Genomic DNA, 19,588 nt, shown 5'->3' on the forward strand with positions numbered 1-19,588 from the left:
TTTTCCGTCCTTAATCCATTTACTAGGTATATAATTTTCAAGACCACGATTTACGATCTGGTTAAACTTTGCCCATAATTTCTCTACGTCCACCTTATTGGAAATGAGTGTTGGCTAAGTGAGGTGCTAACTACTGCTTACCTGCTCTTTCTAGCAGAAACACTGTCCTAGTCTTCTTAACAGATTTATTAACTTTCGGAACTATAGTTCCTGTAATGACATCATGATCGCTATTAAACTGCCCACGATTCTTTATGACCTCTTTGAGCAGAACTGAATGCTTTACACATGTGGGTGCCCGGTATTCCCCGATTTGAAAGAATTGCTGCAGAAACATTGGATTTCATTCGGGAAGTTCTCTGTCGTATTGGTCAAAATCACTGCGTGTCAGCCGGAGAATCTATCGTGATAGTCTGCGACGTATATAAAGTCGACTTTATTGTGTTCAACCTGAATTTGTATCAAAACATTTACAATGCGTCTGTTAAGCGAAATGCCGACAAGTCGAAACACACGTGCGAGCAAGAAATTAATCGTTTGTAGAAGAAAGCTGGGCTGAAGTTCCTCGACAAGAATTCTCTTAGTGATTATATAAATGAAGAGACTGGAAAGCTACTCAATCATACGGTTCAAAGGAAGATACAGACAATGTTGTCTTTCATCTGCAAAGTAAGGAAAGGTCGAATAACGTATAATGTATGTAGTATAACAATAAAAGGTCAATTTTTTAGGTATCCGTGAAAATACTAGTTTTGGGAGCCTTTTTGTCTATCTATCTCTGTCTGTCCGAACACTACTCAGTATTGGCGTGTCTAACACATTGTTTTAATCACGTGTTAAAAACACTTTTTAATACACTTTATAAATAAACATGGTTTTATTAAATTGTTTTGATCAATGTTTGAAACATATAAAAAATTTTCATTTTTACGTGTTTTTAGCAGGTCACAGGGTCTCCTGTGAGAAGGTGGTGAGGGGTCCCATCAATTCTCACCAAATGGAGAGGAGGCTTCCAAATTTTAAAGAAAACATCCCATGTAATTAATGGACGTCCCATAAGGACACTCTAAAACCTAGACCCAGCAGGGCTGTGCAGTGGGTGAGACGCTTCAATCGTATTCAGAATGAGAAAGGTTCAAATTCCCATCCAGACATCAAGGTTTGGATTTTCTGAGGATTACCTAAATCAATGAAGACGAAAATGAGGATGTTTCTTTAGGAAAGAGCGTAGCTGTTGTACTTCCTTATATTCGTCCAGTATGAGCTAATGACCTCATTGTCGACTCGACTTTAATTCGTCGTACTGATTCCTTTTAAAGCCTAGAAGTCTGCACCTGTACAGCCTTCATAATTAAGCAAAAGAATTTCATCCGAACTCGCAAAATAAGTGGTTCCTTGGGCCGAATAGTATTCGTGTATATTCGCTTCCTTTTTGTACCATAGATGGATGTTTATGTAGGATTTTACCTTATTTAACGCACTTTGTTAAAAATATGAAATTATTAATGAGAAAGTAAATGCTACAGTATAAGCAAATGCGCACTGTTGATGATCCCTGTTAGTGGCGTAAATCGATGGAGCCAAGTGTTGTGGTTTCTGCTCCCGACACATCACTACACCTACTTAAGCTTTAATGAGGACCTACAAATGACAATATGACATCCTTACTTATCTGAGGTGGAAAACTTAGTCCATTATGTTTGACACGTTTCAGAACTAGGTATCCGAGACTCAAGGGTGAAACATTATTCGAAATAAATGAAATTGATATTTGCTCTCAGAATAGGTGCACAGCATATCAGTTCAGTGTCACATACCTTAGGAGAGACGTTCATCTTTCGTGTGGGATTTTCGTTCCATTGAGACGTGCGCCACGGATCGTTTGGCCTTCTCTCTGGCTACCGGCGGCACTCAAGATGGACTCACGTTTCGGGGATGTAAGTGAGGCTGGCCAGGACGTTAGGCCGTTATCTACGCGCCGTTATCGGACGATGCGGTGCGGTTGGCGCTGCCACACAAGTCACCTCGTTCCATCTGCATTTCATACTACGCGCTCGTCTTTAGGGAAACACACACTCATGATCGAAAGAAACGAGGAAGAAAGATTCAGATTTAGCGTGCAGTCGACCGAGAGGTCATAAGAGACGAAGCGGAAATTTAGATTGGAAATTAATCGCCTTGTCCTTTTTGGAAAGAACCATTCCGACATTCGCGTAATTGATCATAATATGAATCTCGATGGCTACACGGGGATTTGAACACCGTTCTTCTGAAAAATCGGAAAACAGAAGCAAGCAAGGAAGGAAGGAAGGAAGGAAGGAAGGAAGGAAGGAAGATTTGAGTTTGACGTCCAGTCATTAGAGGCGGAACACAAGTTACGTTTAGTGTATGTTTGTAATTTATGCACCAGTTCCCGTTTTTACGTATGGCCTGCCGCTAAAGCAACTGCAGACTGTATTTACCGGTTGCCGTTTCTGTCGTTAAAATCCATAGTGCATTAATAAAAGTTTCCTTCTTTTACAAACAGTCATTAATACAGCTTCAAAAACCCAGCATTATATTACACTACCAAAGTATTCTTAAGGACGAAAGTAACTTCCGCATGATGTGTCAAGCCCAAGTGAGGTAGCTAGATATAGTACAGAAGGTAACTTAAAGAAATACGCAGTGAGAGGAATAGAAATGATTCCTTTTATTCCAATACAGTTATGACACACAGGTCACCGCGATTCGTGATGGTTCCCTGGAATTGCAAAAGTACCACTAAAGCGGAGTTACTAAACAGTTTTCAGAACTTCCTTCACCGAAGAAGATAAAGTAAATATTCCAGAATTCGAATCAAGGACAGCTGCAAACACCAGTAAATGGTTCAAATGACTCTATGCAGTATGGGACTTAACATCTACCTCGTGATGACTGGGTGTTGTGTGATGTCCTTAGGTTACTTAGGTTTAAGTAGTTCTAAGTTCTAGGGGACTGATGACCATAGATGTTAAGTCCCATAGTGCTCAGAGCCATTTGAACCATTTGAACTTAACATCTGAGGTCATCAGTCCCCTAGAACTTAGAACTACTTAAACCTAACTAACCTAAGGTTGGTTCAAATGGCTCTGAGCACTATGGAACTCAACTGCTGTGGTCATAAGTCCCCTAGAACTTAAAACTACTTAAACCTAACTAACCTAAGGACAGCACACAACACCCAGCCATCACGAGGCAGAGAAAATCCCTGACCCTGCCGGGAATCGAACCCGGAAACCCGGGCGTGGGAAGCGAGAACGCTACCGCACGACCACGAGATGCGGGCAACTAACCTAAGGACATCACACACATCCGTCCCCGCGGCAGGATCCGAACCTGCGACTGTAGCGGTCGCGCGGTTCCAGACTGAAGCGCCTAGAACCGCTCGGCCAATGCGGCCGGCCCAACATGAGTAACTCAGAAATAATTTTTCCTCTGTGTAGGGAAGCAGCTTAAGTAACTTATTAAAGGCAAGTCTTCCGGTCCAGGTTATATAACAATTAGGTTCTTTTCCGAGTATGATGATACAATAGCTCCATGCTTAGCAATCGTACACAACCGTTCGCTCGACGAAAGATCCATACCTAAAGATGGGGAAGTAGCACAGGTGCAAATTTCGGCTATATATTGGTCTCATTTGTGGGACTGGACTCGTGATTTCCAGTACGTGGTCGCAGTACGCAGTAATCGATGCAAAGTCATCGAGTAAAACAGGATTGATATCTGGGCGCTACGGTCGCAGGTTCGAATCCTGCCTCGGGCATGGGTGTGTGTGATGTCCTTAGGTTAGTTAGGTTTAAGTAGTGCTAAGTTCTAGGGGACTGATGACCTCAGAAGTTAAGTCCCATAGTGTTCAGAGCCATTTGAACCATTTTTTTGATACCTGGGGTTCCCAAAGTAAGTGTAATATAAATGTGTGTGAAATCTTATGGGACTTAACTGCTAAGGTCATCAGTCCATAAGCTTACACACTACTTAACCTAAATCATCCTAAGGACAAACACACACACCCATGCCCGAGGGAGGACTCGAACCTCCGCCGGGACCAGTCGCACAGTCCATGAATGCAGCGCCCTAGACCGCTCGGCTAATCCCGCGCGGCGAAGTGTAATAGCCCCTCTGTTATTCCTGATCTATATAAACGACTTAGGAGACATTATGAGGATCTCTCTTACATTTTTGCAAATGATGCTATACTTTAGCGTGTCTTAAAGTCATCAGAAGGTGATCGCTGTCCGGGGCGCCTCCAGTACGTCTCGCTGGTCAACGGGGCTCATTTCGAAACGTGACTCATCAGTGAAGTCAACTCTACTCCAGTCAATGGGATTACAGGCCGAAGGCGTGTCTGGAGACGCGCTGGACAGAGGTTGCTTACCAACGTGACTGCCGGTCGCCATATGGCCCGACAACCAAGAGTGATGGTCTGGCGTGGCATTTCATTTCCCAGCAGGTCTCCTTTGGTAGTCATCCGCGGCACCCTCCCAGTACAGCGGTTCGTCGACGTTGTTCTACACCCCATTTCGTTGCGCTTTATGGAAGGCCATCCCGGGCTTATAATTCAGCAAGATAATGCCCGCCCGCACACGGCGAGAGTATCTACAGTTTGTCTTCGTGCTTACCAAACTATACGTTGGCAAGCAAGGTCGCCGCATCTCTCCCCAATCGAGAACATTTGGATCCTTATGGACAGGGCCCTCCAACCACCTCGCGATTTTCACGTTGTATCGCGCCAATTGTACAGAATTTGGCATTATATCCCTCAGGAGGACATCCGACAACTCTATCAATCGATGCCATGGAGAATAAGTGCTTGCAGAAGGAGCAGAAGTGGGCCAACGCGCTATTGACTTGCTCAATTTGTGAAGCTCTTTCTCTTGAATAAATCATCCAATTTCTCTCAAATTGTAATTATTTGTTTGTGTATACATGTACATAACATCTACCGATCTCCGTTCCATTCAGATAACTGCTTCGTGATGCGTCTTTTTTTTTCTCTTTTAATGTAGAGTGCATGTTGCTAAATTACAAGCTAGAAGCGTGTTAGTTATTTGAAATCATAATATGAGGACGTGCTGAAAAGTAGTGCCTCCAAATTTTTTGTTCTATTATCAATATCGGTTAAAGTATTTGCATGTCACGCATATTACTCTGCCGTCTTTCCTGCTTTGCTGACGCAAGTTGCAACCCTCTGCCGCTAGAGGTCACTGAACTGTAGTTTAAAACCTGGCGGTGTGAGACCGAACTATGCCTCTGTTTGAGGACATGACCGAAAACAGAGAGCACTAATTCGAAGAATTCGTCCACACATGCAGCACCCCCTCCTTCAGCATGAAAATGCCAGATAGCACTGCGACATCTGCAACATCTCTTCAGTCATCCTCCATGCAATCTCGAATTTGCTCCATCCGATTTTCGTCTCTTTCCAAAACTTAAAGAACAACTTCGAGGACTTCACTCTGATAGTGATAAAGCGGCGTAAGTAGAGGTGAGGGTATGGCTCCGTCAACAATGTCAAACATTCTACAGTGACAATATCAAGAAATTGGTCTCTCTTTGGAAGAAATGTGTTTGTCGCCAGGATGACTATATTGAGAAATGACTATGTACTCATGAAGAATATAGATGTAGAATGTTAATAAAGTTTGTTTTATTTAAAAAGCTTTAAGAGTTTTCACACAAAAAATTCGGAGACATTACTTTTCACCACGCCGTCGTAATTACGATATCTCGCGCTAGAAATGATTTCTTAACAAAACATGTAAATTACAGAATAACAGTTAGTAATGTATTAAGCTGCCTGATAACATAAAATGACGTAACGAATGATAGAATTGCATCCGACAGATATTGATAAGCGTGTTGGTCCATCTTTACTACGCGATGCAGCAACGATTCTGCATAGCATGTTCTCGACAAGTTCTTGTAGGTTTTTCGGTGGTGTGCATCACCGCTGTCTGCGCACAGGTCACGCAACTCCCGTAAATAACGGGCGGGTAGTTTGCGGGTACGCACTGGCACCCGATGGTGTAGCATATATAACCGATCGGGTTCAGATCAGGCTAATTTGGTGCCAAGAAATCAACGTGAATCTGCTTCATGCTCCTCAAACCGTTATAGCACGATTCTGGCCTTGTGACACTGACATATTCTGACGGAAGATGCCATCGCTGTCGGGGAAGACATCAAGCGTGAAGGGATTTGGTTGGTCGGCATCAATGTTTCCATTGTCCACAGCTGTCATGGTGCCTTCGATTACTACTATAGGTCCCACGAAAGCCTAGGCGTGAAACGATCGTCGGCTTGGTGTAACAAGTGTTATTCATCAGACCAGGTGATACGTTTCTATTGATCCACGTTGCAATGTCGATGGTCCCGCTCCCACCGTATTTGTAACTGACCATGTTGTTGGGTCCACATGGGAACACGTAGGACTCATCTGGTGCGGAGCTCCGTGCTCAACAATGTGCCTACACCAGCACTGAGCCCTGTCGTCAGATCTGCCACAGATGCAGCCCTTCCTGTTTTATAGGGTGTACAAACCTCCGATCTCCAAGTTCTGTGACGACGTGTAGACCTCCGACACGTTGTCCCTGCTTGTGCTTTCACCGTCCTTCAGTCTCTTTCTGTAGTTTGCCACGACGGTAGAGCGCGAACAGTAGACCAGCCTCGCGGTTTCCGAGATGCTCGTTCCCAGGTGTTGGTTCAAAAATGGTTCAAATGGCTCTGAGCACTGTGGGACTTAACATCTATGGTCATCAGTCCCCTAGAACTTAGAACTACTTAAACTTAACTAACCTAAGGACATCACACAACACCCAGCCATCACGAGGCAGAGAAAATCCCTGACCCCGCCGGGAATCGAACCCGGGAACCCGGGCGTGGGAAGCGAGAACGCTACCGCACGACCACGAGATGCGGACCCAGGTGTTGGTCCATAAGAATCTGCCCCCATTTGTGACCCGCGTCGTCACTAGAATTACTCTCCATTCGTCCCATCTCCGCTTATACAGGGTGTCCCCAGAGAAAAAGTCAACGATCATTCGAAGAAAACAGGTCTATTAAACATGGGCTCGGAAATGCATACCTTAAGAGCCAAGAGCACATATTCATCTACGCTGAAACACATATCTTCCGCTGAACAAGTGCTCATAACTCATAAGATATCCATTCTAGAGCCCATGTCCACTGAAATTTTTTCTTGTTTTGTTACATACTACCTCCTACCAAAATATGGATAGCAAGGAGTAGTCAATGGAAGAGATTTGTTTCACAGCATCGAAGATGAAGCAGTGCTCGTAGCTCTAAATTATGCATTTTTGCTTCGAATGATCGTTCCTAGAATATCCATCAATATTGACCATTCCTCCTGGGACACCCTGTGTACTTTCCTTACTTAGCATCATGAGACTGAAGCAGATTCATAATAACAAAGTTTGTAAAATACGCACTATGACAAGAAAAAGGTAATTCTTCTCGTTACATTAAATATTTTGACAATACCACCTCTCAAAGAAACTGCCACCTTTCAACTTAACTTAGACCAAGGTCTACTACTAGTCTGTCTGCCTCATAACCAATATTTCGTTTTCACAATTGTCGACTTCACCAACCCACAAGGAAATTGTTCCCAGAATGAAATTTTCACTCTGCAGTGGAATGTGTGCTGATATGAAACTTCCTGGCAGATTAAAACTGTGTGCCGGGCCGAGACTCGTACTCGGGACCTTTGCCTTTCGCGGGGTAGTGCTCTACCACTGAGCTACCCAAGCAGGACTCACAACCCGTCCTCACAGCTCTACTTCCACCAGTATCTCGTCTCCTGATTTCCAAACTTCACAGAAGCTCTCCTGTGAAACTTTCAGAACTAGCACACCTGGACGAAAGGATATTTGTTGGGTAGCTCAGTTGCTAAAGCACGTGCCCACGAAATGCAAAGGTCCCGAGTTCGAGTCTCTGTCCGGCACACAGTTTTGATCTGCCAGGAAGTTTCAAGGAAATGGTTACTTCGAAACCCAAACTGGGCATTGGATTGCTCTACAGATTAGTCTATCACTACAACCTACACCCGGAAAATATTATAGAAACTAAGAAAACGTTGTCATTGTTCTGTTCTGTCTCCGCTTACTTTTAACTATATGCTCCCAGTGAGACAAAAACTTATCGCAGACAGACAGACTGTGCTAATTCGTATATTTTCCATATCAGGCGATACTACTGCTCTTAAAGCTCCCTCCATTTATTGTAATTTCTTTCCCCTTTGAGGTCGGGCTGGCAGCAGTTGTTTCCGCTCTTCAGTCGTGGGTGCAAATTTAGTTAGAATACATAAAATAATGAAAGTAAACAGAACATCTTGTTTCAAAAATATAGTAATTATTATGTCCGTTTTGGTACAAAATTTATACCATAGTTATTAATTTTGTAGTCTGCAGATACTGATGATAGAGTTTGACGTTGTTTCTGTGTGCTTAGCGTAGACATTACGATCAAAAACATAAGTTGAAAGTTATGGTATCTTTGCTGTCTCTGTGTCTGCTTCCAGAGCGGACAGAACAACGAAAGCGTGGACATATAGTGACTGTTAACATGGTAATAGTTTCGAAGATGACTGTTACTGCATTCAGTAGATATTTTCTTCTGGAATTTGACACTTGCACCTTATGTGTCCGCTTTCAGAACTGCTAAGACCTCTGTTACAGAATCGGAAAATATTACTACATATTGACACACACAGCAGTTGAAAATAGTGTGTAACACTGAAACTGTGCGTTTCAATAAGGTGAATCCGTGTAAGCAACAGCCGAGGTGGAAAATTCACAATGTCTTTCAACAAATATACGGCTGTGGTACCCCAGGTGAAGAAAATGATAAAAATTACTGTTGGCAGCGAAAGAACTGAAGAGATGAATGCCGGAGGTGTAAAGTTTTGAAGGGTGTTCATGAGGAGGCGGATTATATCTTCTGCAGCGATTAGTGAACAGAGAGTTGCTTGTAAGCCCGAATTATTAACTGAACGCACTGGGCCTGTGAGGTGGGGTTACGAGTCTGTGGTCTGAATTGTATTCGAAAGTATCTGTGGGATAGAACTTATTGCACATCTCACACACTGGAGTGGACTAAAGGTTGGGGAAATATTTATGTTAGTGGACTCATTACAGTGTGATCAGGTACGCACTGATTTCCTTCCAGTTCAGGCTAATAAACTGCTGCATATTAAAACTGCAGCATCTCAGAAAACGGCATGCAACGAACGTTAAATTGGCTTGCTTAGATATGCAAACGAATGGGATGGAATTTCAGCGCAACCGTACAAATTGGGTAGAGCAACGCCATCTACATTCTGTATACAAGGTAAGATAAGAAATCACATTTGAATGCTGATCATCTTTGAGAAGATGGTTTTATGCTCTTTTAAGAGAGGGCAACCACTGCCGACAGTGTCAGAATTGTAGCCTGTCGAGATTGCAGTTGATACGAGGGTTGGGACTTAAATAGTGGCAACTATTTATTCACAACCGTCCAAAAAATTAGATGTTCCCACCTGTTACTGTCCTTCACAGTAGTCACCAGCGTTGTGTAGAACTCATTGCCAGCGATGTCGAAGGCGTAGTATACCATTAGGAGAACCTGTTCTGTTGATGGTGCGGATGGAGCGGTCTAAAGTTACGATGATTCTCGTGTACGACCGTGACGGTGTTATCCTAACGCTTTATGTTCCTCCAAGGCAAACCGTCAATGCAAAGTATTACTGTTCGGTTTTGGTACATAACCTGCGACCAGGTTAGCGAAAGAAGCGGCGACACTTTCTGCGCATCCCACCCATCATTTTGCACGACAATGCGCGGGCGCATACAGCGCAAGCTGTGGCTGCTCTGTTGGGTGTATGGGAATGGGAAGTACTATACCATCTACCACACTCCCCGGACTTAGGTCCTTGTGACTTTTATTTGATTCTGAAGATGAAGGAACCACTTCGTAGCATTCGCTTCAGAACTGTTCCAGAGATTCGGCAGCCAGTAGACCGCTCCATTCAACAGGACAGGCTCTGCTAACGGTATACTACGCCCTCCACATCGCTGGCGACGGGTTCTACACAACGCTGGTGACTACCTTGAAGGACAGTAACAGGTGCAAACATGTAACTCTTTTGTATCGGTGATGAATAAGTTCCAACCCTCGTAGTTCCGTGATATAAATTCCATGTTGTTAGAGATCACGCGACTGTTATGCGAATATGGAATCGAGAGGTGCAGGAGGACTATGCGTGATCTCTGGCTAGCTCACGAAAGAACAGACATATTGTTCGCTCGACCGTGTAGGATCGTACACCTACCATGAGTCTGCAAATGGCCCTGTTTGCAGCAAGATGAGAACCCAAACGAGCTGTGCCATGATGTCCGGATGAATTCTGACTGTCGGCACAGCGACCATTTTTGCAGCGTCGCTTGACGCGGCTGGAGAGAGAGAGAGAGGTTCGGCCAACGACAGTACTACACACATGAGTGACACCATGTTGTCTTTTCAGATGTGTCTTGTTTCTGCCTGTAGCATCACGATGGACGTAGCGCGTGTGGAGGCTCTGAGAAGAAAATAAAATTACTAGATAACATTCGTCACTGTCATACATGCCTAGCAGTTGGCTTGATGGCATGGGGTGTCATTTGGTACTCAATAAGATCACCTCTGGTTCATATAGTCGGTAGTTTGGACAATAGACGTTATGTTTCTGCCGTGTTCAGTCTGGTGTCTGTGCCAGTAGACGTCTCCGTGACGTTACCTTCTAACAAGATAACGCAATACTGCAGGTTGCCCTAGTGTCCTGACCTACCTCAACGAAGAGGTTGTTCGAATGTTGTCCTGGCTAGTATTACGTCCATGTGTAACCCAATGAAAATATCTTGTTGAGAGTTATCGAGGGACTGGCACGCTGCCACTCCCAGCCACTAGGGTTTGATGAACTGTGGCATAAAGTTCCAGCAGCTTGGAATGACGTAAAGCTATCTGACATCAAAGCTCAGTTCAACTCGATGGCCAGCCGGGGTAGAGCCATTGTTGCAGCTCTGTGTACTAATAATCCAAAGGAAAGAAGTCATTAGTTGCTTTGGGGAAAGTTGAAAATTTGTACTGGACCAAGACTCCTCGGACCCGGATTTTCCGTTTCTCGCGAAAAATCGGCTCGACCGTCTCGGCCATCCGGACACCATCCCTGCACACCATCCTCATTATATATATATATATATATATATATATATATATATATATATATATATATATATATATATATATATATATTGTGTGTGTGTACTAAGTTTTGCAACATGTATACCCCAAATCACGTGTAGACTTAATCGTGTGTTCTTGCTACTACACTCCTTAAAATGTCTATATTTTCTGATGAGGCAATTTTAAAATTTGGGATGTGATCTGCTCTCTCACGTGAGTAAACTTTAGCAACACTGTTGGCTTTGAAGGATACTATGTCCTGACGTGTTTCCTTGAGTAGAAGGCGAGTGACTGCGCCTTTCGCCCTCAGTTGTCCAGCTGATAACTGGCCACAAACAAAACGGCGCTGATAGTGGACGAGAACGGAGCTCGTTTGTATTTAACACTGCAGTCGCTGTGGAGGGACATTCGACAGCCCCAGTTCTGGAGCGCAGCGCTCGACAAGTCGGAAACCACAACGAGGGCGTCTGTTGCCAATTACTTATTTATGGTTAAGGTTAGAGCAAGCACTCGTGAATAACGGGGGCACAACCGCGCTAATTTATAAGGGCGTGTTTTCACTTCACGCCACCACCGTGTTACGCAAAAGTGTAAAATCAGTTCGGTGACCCGAGAGGTTTCGTTCGTTTTAGCGTGAAGGTAATCTCTCGCGTGCCAAGAGAAACTCTGTTTCACTTGAATGACAATCAGCGAACTTTGTGTGGCAAGGCGCCTGGAGAACTCATTCGTAGCGCGGCTGCCGATGTAACAACGTCTCCCTCAACATGGAGAAACGAGCCATCATTTCTCATTGCGAGCGCCCCTGCAATTACTGCTCCATCCGAGATTAGTAAGTACTGCAGCGTTTACTTTATCACTGTACTCTTCTGCCGCTCTGTGACACACAGTGGTGCTTCTTATCCCCGTATGGAAAACAAATTTAACTAACTTAGCGAGTGTATCATTTACGTAGTACGAGTCCTAAAGTGTGTCCAAAATCCGCTATCACCCATACTCAAAGATGTGAATTCATGAAATTAAACTTCCTGAAGAATGTGCACTAAATTTAAAAATGAGATGTTCCGTGTACCACCTGAACTGTTTTAAAAATATTTATTTACTGTCGCGATTTCGGCTATTCGGCTATTCTGAAGTTACGACTGTAACAACATATTATTATTATTATTATTATTATTATTATTATTAATTACGAGTAGTCTCTTCTCAAAAATCGTTTTAAAAAGGACAAAGTTTTCTGTCCTACAAATTAAATCAATGCAAATTCATCTATGTTAAGAAGAAATGGTCCTCCGTGCCTATCATATTTCTCCTATCATATTTCTATATTCATGTCAGGTGCGCAAGAAAACACTATACCATAATACCTAAATAAACGGACGCAGCACTTCACTAAAAACGGTAACTTCATGTCAACCAAGTATATAAGCATGAATCAACTCAACGTAATAAAACACATTAGTTAGTAAGATGATTTCTACGAAGTTCATGCTAATACTGCACTGTTAATCCTGTCTTTTTAGACACATGACATGACATGTGTAAATGTGATTGAGACGAGAACGAAATCCTTTTACAGGAATGAAAATCAATCGACGCCTTTATACTGAGGGTTGTGCGGTGAATATTTATAAAGAATGATTTGCCTTTTACAAATGATTTTTGAGAACGGATTGTATCCCTGAAAGTGATTTCTTAAGCACCTGTATTATGTAACAGGTGTTATTTGACGATAGCACAATAGCTGCAATGGCCATCGTAAAGCCAGTAATCTTAATAACATTACCGGCGAAACAAGTTCTTCCTGAAATAATGTAGGACTCTGAACGCAAGTAAACCGCGAATAAATTGTACACTAAGTTTCTACGGTGTTTTGTGTCGGTGTAATATTTACGAAAAATGTAAGCTGGTATCAGTGAACTATTTGCAGGATAACACGTACAGATGTAAACATTTGATGTATACAACTTCGAACTAAATGTTTGCGCGCTGTCAGTGTAGTAAATTAGGCGGGAAAGTTGTTTTTGTTGGGATTGTGATGTTGAGTTTCATCTTGTTGATTGCAGAAGTGCCTGTGTTGCACCAGTTATTTAGCATTATCTATGTATTTCAGAGGTTTTAATTAAGTTTCATGCGTTAAAAACTTAATTTTCATGTTTTCCTTGTCGTGCCGGTACATGTGATCCAGTTCTGCACTCTGATTAAACAAATAATTTTTATTACAATATCAGTAGAGACTCACAGCCACAACGAAAATCTGAAAGTCGTCTGTGCTCTTGCAGTGGTCATTAACCCTAAGGTTGAGTTTGGCAGCCCTCAATACCTGCCACTTGCCAGCTGTCCTCTTCATTTCGCGAGAAACTTGCATGTAATAAAAAAAACCATAATTATGTATAAAGAGGAATATATACGTGAGATCATTAGAAAGCATGCAGGAGCAGCAAGGATGCGTACCGATGGAAACCGCAAAACGAAATTTTCTAGTAGAGACCTTGATGCAATGGGAGGATGATAGAAAAACTGGCAAAAAAATGTCTTTCTGCGGAATTGTTCAAAAAAATGGTTCAAATGGCTCTGACTACTATGGAACTTGACATCTATGGTCATCAGTCCCCTAGAACTTAGAACTACTTAAACCTAACTAACCTAAGGACAGCACACAACACCCAGTCATCACGAGGCAGAGAAAATCCCTGACCCCGCCGGGAATCGAACCCGGCAACCCGGCCGTGGGAAGAGGAATTGTTTTCCGGGGAATATCGTACTGCGGTTTTAATTTTTAGCTGTCGTGCGTATTCAAGAATGACTGATTTTGATATCAGTGACCGTAGCATAGAAAATAAAGTCACTCAACGGACATGATCGGGCACCTATACCATTTTACATAAAATATACGAAAGAACTTTGTCTTCTTCTAGCAGCAGTGTACTGTAGGTGACTGGACGAACTAAATATTCCCAGATATTGGGAAAATGCTTACGTCATTCTCGTTTCCAAGAAGGGTAGTCGATACGATACATATAACTATAGACATACTTCGCTGACGTCAGTTTGTTGTAGAATTGTGGAACACGTTTTATGCTCCAGCATTTTTCCTCTGTAGGTATCAACACGGATGTTGCAAACAACGATCGCGTCAGAATAATCTCACTCTTGGAAAAAACGACATTTTGTCCATGGAGCGAGTGATTGATTATTTTGTAAAAATGTTTTGTTTATTTATAGACGCAATCACGTTCTTATGACACAGTCATAACCGGTTTCGGCCATACAATGACCATCTTCAGATTCTAAAACAATACAAAAGAAAATTTATAATAAAACCTAAAAATAATAAGTGCAATATTTAACCAGTCTTATTAGTAATCTAATAAGCATAAATTCAGTTAGATTACTAATAAGCCTGGTTAAATATTGCACTTAATTTTAGGTTTTAATATAAATTTTCTTTTGTATTGTTTTAGAATCTGAAGATAGTCATTGTATGGCTGAAACCGGTTATGACTGCGTCATAAGGATGCGATAGCGTCTATAAATAAACAAAACATTTCCATCTCGCTCTGTTCGTTCACGACATCCAGAAGGCAGTTGATACCGGTGACCAGATGGCATACTATTTGACTGACGCAACGCCATCGATACAGTTCCGCACTGTCGCCTAGTGATCAATTTACGAGCTTTATGACTCGACTGGAGGATTCCTAGCAAACAGATCACAGCATGTCAATGAGATCTCCAGATGTAAAACTAAATCCGGTCGTCTGCCGAAGGGAGTTTTATAGGACCACTACTGTTCAGAATATGTATAAATGACCTCTCATATAACGTCAGAAGCTCTCTCAGGTTGTTCGAGGCGGTGCTGTTCTACACAAAGAAGTCGCAACTCTAGAAAAATTGGTGCGAAATGCAGGAAGACATGCAGGAGATTGATATTTGATACGGAAATTGAGAGATGACCTTCCCCAGAAACAAATGTTACACATTACGCATTAATCGGAGAACAGACCCGTTCTCGTGTCATTTCTTACTCAAGATGTATAGTCCATCGACGAAGGAAGTAACTTTCAAAATCCTCTTTCGACCGAAACATGAACATTGCTTGTGAGTCTGAGACCTTTACCAGATAGGGGTAACACACCTAAAAGTGTGCAGTTAAGGAATAATCTTAAATAACTGGGTTATTATCAGTAGGAAAACAAAATCATTTTAGGTTTATATTTATTAACACAAAATGTACATGTTCAGAAAAGTACAGCATCAGAGAGGTAATACATTTACTGAACTTTTCAAAGCTACAAAACAAAACGGGAAATGCGCACTCTTTCGTTCACCTGCTCTTAAGAACACGCAAATCATGCCCAAAGAGTGCGCCTTTAGCGAATTTCACAAATGAACGCAATATCACCCCTCAATCGAAGATCACTGTTCATGCCACCACCTCCCGTACTTAGTGCACCAGATCCAGTCCTCTGGCAACGCCAAAATCTATGCTGTCTACTCACAGCCTTCAGTCTTTTCCTTAAAGCAGACCCCTTCGTACCAAGAGGAGCGGCAGCTTTTGTTTGCCTTCTCTATTTTCAATTCGTTATCTGGTCTCATTTAGCAGCTATTTAGTTTAGATGAGCTTCCTGGCCGATTTTCATACTTAATGTACAAATTTGCAGTTAGGCCCTAAAGAGAACGCATGCACTCCTGGGGGACATTATATGCGCGCTCTTTCGTACAGAAACAATGATTCCAAAAGAAGTAAACAGATGTCAGCACACGCCACATTTGCAAAACATGTGGATGCATTATGACAGACGGCAAACCAGCCTTTCAAAATGCAATCAATAATTAAAGGCTATTGCTCGTGTATTCTGTGTATAACTTACGCAACAGAGTACAAGAACTACATCAGGAAAACTGAAAAGTGATTCTTACCTCTTTCACTTCGGAAACTGGATTTATTCACACAGCTTATACCCTCAGAACACAACTACGTCAGTGGTGAACTAATCAGTTCACTCAGTTGTCAGGAACACAAGCTGCGTTCTCTTTGGGACTGCGTGCTCTTTGGTACATTTACCCTACTATAGAAAAGATCCAAAGAAGAGCTGAACGTTTCCTCACAGGCTCATTTAGCAAGTGCGAAAGCGTCGCAGACATGTTCATCCGCCGGTCGGTGTGGCCGAGCGGTTCTAGGCGCTACAGTCTGGAACCGCGCGACCGCTATGGTCGCAGCTTCGAATCCTGCCTCGGGCATGTATGTGTGTGATGTCCTTAGGTTAGTTAGGTTTAAGCAGTTCTAAGTTCTAGGGGACTGACGACCTCAGAAGTTAAGTCCCATAGTGCTCAGAGCCATTAGAACCATGTTCATCCACTGTGTGTAAGACGCTGCCAGACAGGCGTTGTGAATCACGCTGATGTTCAGTTTAAAGATTCCGAGAGCACACGTTCTTAGAAGACTAAACCAATATATAGCTTCCTTCTATACGTGTCTTAGTAAAAGACCTCTAAAGTAGAGAGATTCGACCTCACACAGAGACTTATCAGCGAACATTCTTCCCATACACCATTCGCGACTGGATCGGGGAAGCGGAGAAGTGACATTGAAACACGCAGTACCTTCCGCGACACACGAGGTGGCTGGCGGAATATATACAAGGTGGTCAGAAACCGTCTTAAAACCTTTTAAGGGCGTTGCAGGGTGAGTTGTGCTGAGAAATATTTTACAACCCTGTAATCTTCAGTTTTAAGTACGTACCACAGTTTTATCGTTGTTTATACAGATCGATGCCAGCAAGAGAACGCTTTCGGTTGTTCAGCTGTTTTCCCTGATGGGATTTTCAAAATGCATCTTCTGGAATAATTAACGATTTACGTCGCGCAGTTATATGGCATGACGGCACTAGTGTAGATTCACAGGCATCACAGTATAAGGGTTCTCGACTGTTCTGAGCGGCACTACAAGCGGCCCACCAAACGTATCAGGTAGACCAGCTGATGCAGCTCATCCATGACTGCTTACAGCAACTCCAAGGAGCTGACATTTTGTTGGGTGCTTGGTCTCATCGGGATATGGGGAAGCGACATAGTCGACAAAGCACCCAAAGAAGAATGTCGGGATGGTGCTGTAGGTCGATGTACCATCCCTTTGCACGCCATCATCTCGTTAACTGATAGACGAATCACGCCTCAGTGGGAAATTGAGTGGTTGGAGGTGGCGGAAAACAATTTGTGGTCACTCAAATTGGCCACACAGGCATGGTGGAAATCATACCAACCTCACAGATGGAAGGAAGCTCAGGGCACCATACTGCGCATAGGACATAGCCGTTTGACACGCGGCTACCTTCTCGGGCAAGAATATCTTGCACTTTGTGAAGTTTGCGGTGTGTCAGTTTCGATTCAGCTTATTTTGGCTGCATGTGTCTTACACTGAAGCGCCAAAGAAACTAGTATAGGCACGCGTATTCTAATACAGAGATATGTAAACAAGCAGAATACGGCGCAGCTCTCGTCAACGCCTTTATAAGGCAAAAAGGGTCTGACGTAGTTGTTAGATCGGTTACTGCTGCTACAATGACAGGTTATCAAGATTTAAGTGAGTTTCAACGTGATGTTATAGTCGGCTCACGAGCGATGGAACACAGCATCTCCGAGGTAGCGATGAAGTGGGGACTTCCCGTACGAGGGTACCATGAATATCAGGAATCTGCGAAAACATCGAATCTTCGACATCGCTGCGGTCGGAAATAGGTCCTACAAGAACGGGACCAACATCGACTGAAGAGAATCGTTCAACGTGATTGAAGTGCAAAACTTCCGCAAATTGCTGCAGATTTCACTGCTGGGCCATCAACAAGTGTCAGCGTGCGAACTATTCAACGAAACATCATCGGTATGGACTTTTGGAGCCGAAGGCCCACTCGTGTACCCTTGATGACTGCACGACACAAAGCTTTACGTCTCGTCTTGGCCCGTCAACACTGACATTGGACTGTTGCTGACCGGAAACATGTTGCCTGGTCGGACGAGTCTCGCTTCTAATTCAATCGATCGGATCGACGTGTACGGGTATGGAGACAACCTCACGAATCCATGGACGCTGATCGTCAGCAGGAGACTGTTTAAGCTGGTGGAGACTCTGTAATGGTGGGGGGCATATGCTATTGGAGTTGTATGGGACCCCTGATACGTCTAGATACGACTCTGACAGGTGACACGTACGTAAGCATCCTGTCTGACCACCTGCATCCATTCATGTCTGTTGCGCATTCCGACGGACTTGGGCTGTTCCAGGATGGCAGCGGGACACCCCACATGTCCAGAATTGCCACAGAGTGGCTCCAGGAACACTCGTCTGAGTTTAAACACTTCCGCTGGCTACCAAACTTCCCAGACATGAACGTTATTTAATGTATCTGAGATACCTTGCAACGTGCTTTCAGAAGAGATCTCCACCCCCTCGTACTCTTCCGGATTTATGGACAGCCCTGCAGGATTCATGGTGCCAGTCCCCTCCAGCACTACTTACATTAGTCGAGTCCATGCCACGCCGTGTTGTGGCACTTCTGAGTGCTCGCGGGAGCCTTACACGATATTAGGCAGGTGTACCGGTTTCCCTGGCTGTTCAGTTTATATACTAACAGCAGAGCAGCTCTCGATTTGGCTGGAGTTCTAGCCACCATCTTTGCCGACGCTGACGCCAGTGTTATACGGGCTCTGAAGTTTCATTAACTGTCGGGTCTTATCCGTAAACTGCTTAGGGTGGGAGGCGGACTTTAGTGCATTATAAAATATTGAGCATGTGGGTATAGCCTTCGTCGTCGTTGTCGTCGCCATTGTAGTCATCCCTCCTACGCCCCACGAATGTGGCATGCTAACTTTTCGACAGTGCACTATTGACTACGATGTTGAGCACACGCATCCAAAATCACCATCATCATCATCATTTTTTTAAAGTGCTTTATCTGAAAACTACCTTGAGCAATTAAACAGAGAACTGACTCGTGGCGATAACATATTAGACCTTCTGGTGACAAACAGACCCGAACTATTTGAAAAAGTTAACGCAGAACAGGGAATCAGCGATCATAAAGCGGTTACGGCATCGATGATTTCAGCCGTAAATAGGAATATTAAAAAGGGTAGGAAGATTTTTCTGTTTAGAAAAAGTGACAAAAAGCAGATTTCAGAGTACCTGTTGGCTCAACACAAAAGTTTTGTCTCAAGTACAGATAGTGTTGAGGATCAGTGGACAAAGTTCAAAACCGTCGTATATAATGCGTTAGATGAGTATGTGCCAAGCAAGATCGTAAGAGATGGAAAAGAGCCACCGTGGTACAACAACCGAGTTAGAAAACGG

The 19,588-nt window shown here is 43.4% G+C and overlaps 1 protein-coding gene across 3 annotated transcripts in view; it reads left to right on the forward strand.

Moving 5' to 3' along the window:
- The window catches only part of LOC124556350 (sulfate transporter-like), a 493,546-nt gene that overhangs the window by 262,177 nt on the left and 211,781 nt on the right, over positions 1-19,588 (forward strand). Inside the window, exon 1 of one of the 3 annotated variants that reach the window (XM_047130317.1) lies at positions 11,662-12,070. The exons of the other annotated variants lie outside the window; for them this stretch is intronic. Coding sequence (XP_046986273.1) covers positions 12,006-12,070 — 65 coding nt within the window. The 5' untranslated portion in view covers positions 11,662-12,005. Of the gene's footprint in view, positions 1-11,661; positions 12,071-19,588 lie in introns of those variants that run through there. 3 annotated transcript variants of the gene reach the window in all.

The sequence above is a fragment of the Schistocerca americana genome, chromosome X (genome assembly GCF_021461395.2).
Source record: "Schistocerca americana isolate TAMUIC-IGC-003095 chromosome X, iqSchAmer2.1, whole genome shotgun sequence".
NCBI lineage: Eukaryota > Metazoa > Arthropoda > Insecta > Orthoptera > Acrididae > Schistocerca > Schistocerca americana.